This window comes from Babylonia areolata, chromosome 8 (genome assembly GCF_041734735.1).
Source record: "Babylonia areolata isolate BAREFJ2019XMU chromosome 8, ASM4173473v1, whole genome shotgun sequence".
Lineage (NCBI taxonomy): Eukaryota > Metazoa > Mollusca > Gastropoda > Neogastropoda > Buccinidae > Babylonia > Babylonia areolata.
In genome coordinates, this window is record NC_134883.1 from 2,719,722 (window position 1) to 2,728,861 (window position 9,140).

The 9,140-nt window shown below is 41.7% G+C and overlaps 1 protein-coding gene across 1 annotated transcript; it reads left to right on the top strand.

The window, feature by feature from the left end:
- Positions 1-545: 545 nt before the first annotated feature.
- On the top strand, positions 546-5,523 carry LOC143285003 (uncharacterized). The gene is made up of 2 exons (XM_076592170.1): positions 546-767; positions 5,111-5,523. Exons 1-2 carry the CDS (start codon positions 551-553, stop codon positions 5,266-5,268), a joined length of 375 nt encoding a protein of 124 aa, XP_076448285.1. The 5' UTR covers positions 546-550; the 3' UTR covers positions 5,269-5,523.
- Positions 5,524-9,140: the final 3,617 nt, after the last annotated feature.

The following is a 9,140-nucleotide window of genomic DNA, read 5'->3' on the forward strand; positions in this document are numbered from 1 at the left end:
GTGTGGGAAAACATTGCTCCTGGAGCATCCGGTTGACACATCCTGGGTCTTGTGACTTACAAGTCCTCTTTATGAAGCGTGCTGCCCGTCTCTGCACTCGCTCAAGTTATCAATGAGACGTAGTGAATGAGAGAGAGAGAGAGAGAGAGAGAGAGAGAGAGACTATATATATGTATATATATATGTGTGTGTGTATATAGATAGATATATATATATATATATATATATATATATATATATATAGAGAGAGAGAGAGAGAGAGAGAGAGAGAGCCCACAAAGCAACGTATAAACAGAAGCATAATCCACACTTCCGATGCACGTCTATGTCACGAAAAGCACGTGCAACTCCGTGCCATGAACAACCCTTTCACAAACAGAACTCACCATAAACCCACCTTCCCGTCAAGCACAGAACGATTTCGTTTTTCTCAAAAAACAACAAAAAACACACCAACAACAAAAAACGTAGTGATTTTCAAATCCAGGAAACATAAAGGTCGACAGCGAAACTACCAACCACGATCCCAACACCCGCGATGGCTGACCAGATGTTCGTGCGAACCTTCGTGGTGATATGGGTTGTCCTGATGTTCGACGGGTGGCCGGTTGTGTCCACGTCAAAAATGAACAGCGAGTCGGAGACAACCTGGTTCTGCCACACGATGGAGTATTTTTTCCACACCAATTGCTGGGAATATCCTGCCCCCTCCAAAGTCTGCAAAAACCTCGGCGCGCTGCTCAAGAACATCTGCGACTACAATCCCCGTAAGGATTTGTCCAGCTGTGTTGTATGGAAATGGTGGTAGTAGTGTTCGCAGCAGTAGCAGTAGCAGCTACAGCAGTAGTGTAACAGGGTAACAGAATGTTGGGAAGTCTTCCTGTCTTCTATCTCGTTGTGTAGTTAGAGTTAGGGTCTGATATTCATGTGTTTTGATCACCAAAATTCGCTTGCGCAGCTGTAGCCTACAGAACGACTGAATAAGGGCATTACATATTAATATTAGGACCCGCATGTTTACCATGATTATTCCTTTGTCTTTGCATTTCGCTCATGAACGGTACAGCTTTTTTTTTTCTTTCATGTAAACAGTCGATGTCTTTTAACAAGTTAGTAATAGAACCGAATATATTTCTGCTCCATCCACCGATCTTTGACTGCTTATTGAAGAAAATCCGTGACTACAGAAAGAAACCACGATATAGTGCACATGGACAAGGATAACATCAACTGAAGAAAGACTGTTTCCAACAACGTGAATTTAATTTTCCAACTTTGGAGAGTGTACGTGGCAGGTACAGAGGGTGGTAGTAACACCAGATTTCAGTCGATGTGTGTTTTTTTCCAGTCACCAATGTATGCCATAGTTTGGAAGTCTATAATTAGATAAACGGGGACGGAATAGAATTCTACTCAGAACAGTTCATTAACCCCTCACCCCTTACCCCCCATCAAACTCATACTGGACACTGTTCCAAACAATGAAAGTGCTGATGGTAGACACAACTTTACTATTGACCGTTGAAGCTGTCCCGCGTTTTGGAGAAGTGCTTTCTCTGGTGTCAATGGTAAGGTTTGCACAGCTCAGTTGATTTGAGCCAGGCGGAAGAATTCTCTCTCTCTCTCTCTCTCTCTCTCTCTCTCTCTCTCTCTCTCTCTCTCTCTCTCTCTCTCTCTCTCTCTCTCCTTCACATTCGAGAGAGCATTTGGAAGTAACGCCAATAAATATAAGCAATTTTAGCACGTGCGGTCTTCATCATTAGAGAATGTCGAAGGTTGTGGGAGGATGGGGAGGGGAATGGACAATATCAAACCTGAAATGCATCATAATGTTTTGTTCGTTTTGTTTTTTTTAAATTATAATTTCACCCCATCAAAAACAACTATCGATTATCGATTCGTGCAGCTGCGTATAAAACCATGACCCTATGGCATGTAATTGTATTAAAAGAGCATGAAAGTGTCCAGAGGCCCATCTGCTGTTGCTGCTGCTACAACTACTTCTGTGGTGATTGTGTTGTTGCTGCAACTCTGCTCTGCACTATGCTGTACCTAGAAAGCGCCCTTTCCTTACCCTACACCAACCCTTAGCTCCTTTGTCCACCCCAGTGGAGGGACCCTTGGAACTCTCGTGTCTGTCTTCTCTGTTTATGTTGATGATATTATAATTATTATTTATTTAAATATTTATTTATTTACTTATTTATGTACGCTTATTGTTGACTTCATCAAGTTTTTGCGCTTTATAAATATTATTAGTAGTGGTAGTAGGTTTTTTTTAATGTATTTATCTATTATTTATTCACCTTTTTTTTTCTTTTTTCTTTTTTCTCAAGGCCTGACTAAGCGCGTTGGGTTACGCTGCTGGTCAGGCATCTGCTTGGCAGATGTGGTGTAGCGTATATGGATTTGTCCGAACGCAGTGACGCCTCCTTGAGCTACTGAAACTGAAACTGAAACTGTCCACCCCGACCCCTTCCCCGAAAGCTCCTGTCCAACCCATTCCCCACCCCCACCCCCACACTCCCTCTTCCGGTTCCGCCTCTCCCCCTCCTTCTATCCATCGCGGTTTCTGCTTGAGAGTGTCACACTCACAGACCTCAGGGGAATACGGACAGTCCCACAGTCCCGCTTTGACATGCCTGATCCCGCCAACTGCACATGCCCAGCTGATTGGGTGTTAGTTTCGTTTTGTGAAAGGCAGAATTGGATACAGGACCTTCACCTTTACCCCCCCGCCCCCCCCCCCCCCCCCCCCACCCCTCGCCCCGACCTTCAGGTGCCAAGTTGATGTTCATTTTAAGACATTTCTTAATAAATATTTGCTTTGAGCTATTTGGTTTTAATTTTTGTTTTAATAAAAGTAGCTCACCCGATGTTCGGTTGGTGAGCAGCGGAAGTATTTTTGTGAAGCCATTACTGGCAATATCCACAATTTTTCTCCGCAACACGGAGTGAGTAGTGTTCACATCAAGGCGTGGACGGTCACTCCGCCAGTCACACATAATTTTACAGTGCCGGGAAAAGGGTGGGCGGGGGCACTTTTTCAATATAAAAAAAACTATCCTCGCCTGCGCCAGAGATGTCCTGTTTTGGGGGTTTTTTTTAATCGCTTTTATCGTTTCTTTCTGTAATCTTTGCCTTATTTCCCGCTTTTTCATGTCAGTTTGCCCATATTTGTTCCACCACTCCTTTTGCTTTTCCTTCTGTGAATTGGACAGTCTGACACATGCACTAACATTATTTTTGGAACCCATAACTCCCGTGGCCAGTCGAGCATATTTGGCTGTTTGTGCTTGTTTCTTGCGCTGTATATGCCCATTTTATTTTTTGGCTTTTTTCTGTCTCTCCATGACGAAACAGCCGGCAGAACCGCCTAGGCCAGAATCATTTTTTGGATTTTGAAGCTGTATTAAAACTATCATTGTGGCCGAGTTTTTTCTTTGTTTTCTTCATTATTTCAGGTTTCACGAGGGCTTTGGTTGATGTAATTCTGGTTTGGTGTGTCGTCACGTGACGATTTTGTTTTTTCAACCCTGATATGGCTGCCCAGTGGGCGGGGCTAGCCCACTGCTGCCCGCCTCGTCCTCAGAAAGGATCTGAGCACATCACTCCTCTTTTGCAACATCTCCACTGGCTCCCTGTCTCACACAGAATAAAGTACAAGATCAGCACACTATGTTATAGATGCATTCACAAAACTGCCCCTTCCTGTCTCTGCGCCTGCCTTCACCTCTACACTCTATCTCGCTCAGTACGATCGGCTTCGGATCCACTCTGTTTACGCATACCCAGATTCAAACACTCGACTGTTGGCCGCCGTTCTTTCTTTGTCTCTGGACCTTGCAATTGGAATGAACTTCCTCTTTCGCTTCGTCAAGTCTCCGCACTCAGCTCTTTCAAGTCTGGCCTTAAAACCCACCTCTTCCCAAAATAGCCTCCCTTCCTTGCCTCTTCCTTGTTTTCAGTTTCTCCAGTTGGTTATGCATGCGTGTGAATGACTGGTGCGAAAGCGCTTTGATTTGTCTCTGCACAAGATCCAGCGCTACATAAATGCCGTTATTATTATTAATGTGTTAAAACACTATGGTCCGTCAAGCATTTTCAAACAGCTCTCTACTTTTCGACTGGTGAACGGAGGTTCAACTTTTTACCTGGCGCGTATAAAAGCGTATGACGTGACGTCTTTAAACTTTTTTTTTTTTTTTTTTTTTTTTTTTTTCAAAAGGGTAAGAAACGGAAACCTTGCCATAACACCAGACATAGTGGTGGCACAGCCTAGCTTCGGGCTACCACTTTCCTGTCATTATGTACCACAGTCATAGCTGGTTTCAAGAAAGGTACCACATGTTTACAGGTCATAAACACAATGTCAAACACACGCGCGCACACACACACACACACACACACACACACACACACACACACACACACACACACACACACACACACACACACACACACACACACACACACACACACACGAGAGAGAGAGAGAGAGAGAGAGAGAGAGAGAGAAGAAGAAGAAATGACATTCCATTTCGAACATTTTGTTTGTATGTTTTTCCAATATTCTAAAAAAATAAATAAATTAAAAAAAAGATTCAGTAACAGTGCAACTGACAGACATTCAATGTATGGTGTGATATTAACGATGTCATGGCAGGCTGAACAACGTTTGAGTAACCAGAACATTCAAAAGTCGCAATCTTCGTACTTTTTGTCTGAAATTTGAAAGCCACTCATATCCTCGCTTCGCTGACTTCATTCATGACACCCAAACAAAAACAACAACAACAACAACAACAAACAAACAAAAAAACACACCAAAAAACAAAAACAGAAACGAAACAAAACAAAAAACAACAACAACAGATAAAACAAAGCCAAAAAAAATCATAAAAAAACAAACAAAATGACAAAACGACCCTCCACCCCCAGACGCCCCCCCCCCCCCACCCCCCGCCAAAAAAAAAAGAAATCACATAGTGATTCTTTTTTTCTTTTTAATGATCCAAGGTAACACGATCATGTATGCGTGCGTGATCTGTGTATGATTGTGGGCGTGATTTGATTTGATGTTTTGGGGTTGTTGTTTTTTTTCCTGCAGCTTGTCTGTCAACGACCAAGTACTCGGTGTGCCTGTACCCAGAGACGTGCGCCAACAACACGCTGTCTTTCGGACAGTGCCCCAACTTCTTGGTGTGCTGTGCCAGCTTTCCCTTCCACGCCCGCACCCCAGAAGCAGGGATGGCGAATGACAAGTGACGGCTCTGAATCCGGGACCACCACCGCCTGGAACCCTACAGCTGTTGTTGAAAGGACACATTCCTGCATTCTTGTGTGTGTGTGTGTGTGTGTGTGTGTGTGTGTGTGTGTGTGCGCGCACATGCGCGTATGCGTACGCGTTCGTTTTCTACCTTTAGGTCAGTATAAACTCAGTACACTCGCCCATCGTTTGCTGTTCGTGATTAGAAATACTTGTTCAATCGTTTTTTGTTTTTTTTTGCTTTTTTTTTAAGGTTTTGCATTACACTGTGTCAACGACCACCAGCGATATCCCGTTATCGTAGATAACATGAGAACGGCCCATGCTGTGTTAATACATCGATCACAGTTTCACTTGGTGAGCTTCATATGTTAAAAAAAAAATCTGAATAATAATCGCAGGGATCTTATTTACATGCTGAACATTGTGGTGTTGTGAAAAGACTGTCAACCGATTTCATTCAATCCTTTCAAAATCAATCTAATAAAATGGGGATCTGCGCAGAACTAAATGTCAGGTATCTACATGTGATTTATCTTGTGAAAATTTCAAGTCGTTTTGTAATAGATTAATCTTTTCGTTCAAGTTCTACTGTGCTAATTACTGACTTTTGTTGTGAATTCTGTGTCTGATTTCCCAGTTGACAGAGAGTGCTGGCATGCACGTGAACCACACAGAATTCGAACACTGTGGAAATACTGTACAACAATCGTGGATGTTTGTTTTTTTTTTGTTTTTTTTGCGTTGATGAATAAATACAGAAAATTAAAAATCAAACTGGACATGTATGGTCGTTTGACAGAGCTACATGACGATTTATCAATCAGGTTTGATTTGTAAGTCTTCTGTCTTTGTAATTCGGATAGACTTCTGTTTCCCAATCCCCCCCTCTCACACACAGACACAGACAGACAGACAGACAGACAGACAGACACACACACACACACACACACACACTTGACCACTTTCCTCCTTCCATCCACCGTGCCACAAGCAGTGTATTATTCATTTTTTCAAGCCCCAGACGAACGAGCGAACAGTCCAGTCTACGACTCCATCCACGACCATTCCACACAATAACTCTCCACCGCCAAAGCCCCTCAGTTCTATGAAGAAAACGATCGGTTCTTACAGACGCCAGACCACCATGCCGCATAGTCCGCACTGCTGCTGCTGCTGTTGTCAGGAGAACAATGCTGCATCTCGGTCTGAGAGTCCGTGTGAATGGAGGGCGACAGGCAGGACTCGATCCACAGTTTTCTAGACAAGGACGGGATGGTTCTTTGTGGTATGACGGTTGGAGGGAACAACCTTAACCTTAAGAGACATATCCAACATCTCGAAAGAGAAAGGTTTGGATTCACTGATTGCAAAAAATCCCAAAAAAAACCGGACCACCAAGCCTGAAGCCAGAACTGTATTTTCTCCGTAAGAGTTACTTAGAATTATTAGATTATTAAAGCTAGTGAATTATGATTATTAACTGAAGTACATTTTATTCTGAAAAGCAAAACCCTTCCGGCACTCCACTCTTCCCGCGGAAAAAAAAGAAAAGAGAGAGAAAAAAAACATAGAAAAATGAAAGTAATGGCGTTTAAACCTTCCACTTTGTGTAGGTGGGACAAGTCTGAAACATCACTAAAAAAGATTAATTTTCAAACTTCCCAGTGGTACGCTTTGAATCTAATGCAGACTGGAAAATCCGGAGACAATCAAAGCAAAAAAAAATAAAAATAAAAAATAAATAAAAAAATAAATAAAGGGGCATCTATGGGGACAGCACATAGAAACTGCGATTCATTTAATTCAGTCCAGTTGTTAGATCATTCTAACTAATGGATTGGGACATTTAAAGATAAATTATGTGGCGTTTATTGCGCTGCTTGTGGTTGGTTTTGAGGTCGTTTTTTTGGTTTTTTTTTTAAAATCTATTCAAACGTTTCCCTTTTCTTTTCTTTTTTCCAGAAAAGCAATTTTACCACCAAAGGAATACCGTAAACTGGGAGAATCGGAATATTTGTGCAGCAGCTAATGCATACCTGACAACGATGTGTTTTTGCAAAATCCCCAAAGTGGATTTGAAATACTTTATACTCACTGGTGTTTCATTTTTCTGTGTCTCTTGAGAAGTTCGGTGTTAATTACAGTAACAGAGAGAGAGCAAGCGAGCGAGCGAGAGAGAGAGAGAGAGAGAGAGTGTGTGTGTGTGCGTGTGTGTTGTTCTGCAGATTTTTTTGACAGGTCTGTGTGACTGACACTTAGTGTGATGTTGGCTTCAATAGTTATATATATATATATATATATATATATATATATATATATATATATATATATATATATATATATATATATATATATAACACGACCCTAAAAGGGGCCAAAGGGTTTAATTCAACTTGAAACTATGTTTGTATGAAAAAAAACGATATGTTCTTATTTGTTAAGTTTATCTACGAAGAGGACATCGATGTAAGCAATCTCAAAATACCATCCATCTTCTTCATAAAAAAGGACATTTTCCCATTTATTTCACGTTTGTAGAGTGTGAGGTAGCGATTAAAAAATGTACTCACGATAGTCAAATGTAAAAGTAAGCGAAAATGAACTGAGTAAGAATATTGTCTATTAAAGAAAAATTTTTTCTTGAAGCAGAAACCCAACAAAATGTGATAAATCATTGACATGATGATTGTGATTTTAAAAAGTAATTTCTCTGTTTGTGCCTGTGTTGTTTCTTTGCTCTTAGTGTCCGTCTGTCTGTCTGTCTGTATATATGTCTGTCGGTCTGCTTGCCGGTTTGCCTGTCTGTCTGCCTGCCGGCCAGTCTCTCTCTCTCTCTCTCTGTATCTCTCTCTCTCTCTCCAAGGACTGTATAGTCAATGACAGTAAAACGTCAAAGCGTCAAAAGTCCCCCACCCCCGACCCCTCTCTCTCTGTCTCTCTCTGTCCCCCCTCTCTCTCTCTCTACACACACACACACACACACACACACGCACACACACGCACACACAAATCGTAAAATCTCAATTTATATTTCATAACGGAACTGATGCTTTCAGATTTTGTCTTTTCGGTTTTACTCGTTGAATATGACGATTATGAAGGACTAGTAAATATATAACTGTTCTGTTCGCTTATCAAACCAGGTGATATTGGTACCGGGTTTTATTAGTTTTTTTTTTTTTCTCTTTCTTTCTTCTTTTTCATTTCACGCATATGGTACCCGCTCAAAAACGCACCAAAAAAGCATGTTGTTCAAATCGTGCCAAGTGTAAGGCTGTCCCGATGTATCGCAGGTGCATACGAGCACAGGTTCGATTGTTGCTATCAGAGGGGTCGTGAACAAGATAACTGGGAAACAGAGGTACGCATATACGCTTGTATGCAGGCAGCGTACGTTTCATTCAACACGAGGCTACGCCACATGCAGGCAAACATGAGTACCAACAAACAGTATCCATACTTTGCAAGCGAGCCGTGTCATTGCGATCTCACATTCATGCCAGGCTAAAGTTACAAGAACACACAGACAGCCAGACACAATGCTGTACCCACATACTAAAAAAAAAAAAAGCAAAGCCACAGCATATGAGTACAGAAATAAACTATCGTCCGTCCAGTAAGCATAAGTTAATGTTTCGGCCCGTCAATTAAACCTCACTTATTTGTATTTGTATTTCTTTTTATCACAACAGATTTCTCTGTGTGAAATTCGGGCTGCTCTCCCCAGGGAGATCGCGTCGCTCTACTACAGCGCCACCTTTTTTTTCTTTTTTCTTTTTTCTTTTTTTTTTCCTGCGTACAGTTTTATTTGTTTTTCCTATCGAAGTGGATTTTTCTACAGAATTTTGCCAGGAACAACCCTTTTGTT

Excerpts from the sequence above, each read along its gene's own strand:
- LOC143285003 (XM_076592170.1), top strand. The coding sequence starts at position 551 with ATGTTCGTGCGAACCTTCGTGGTGATATGGGTTGTCCTGATGTTCGAC. Across the intron at positions 768-5,110 it reads CATCTGCGACTACAATCCCC|CTTGTCTGTCAACGACCAAG; the intron begins GTAAGGATTTGT and ends TTTTTCCTGCAG.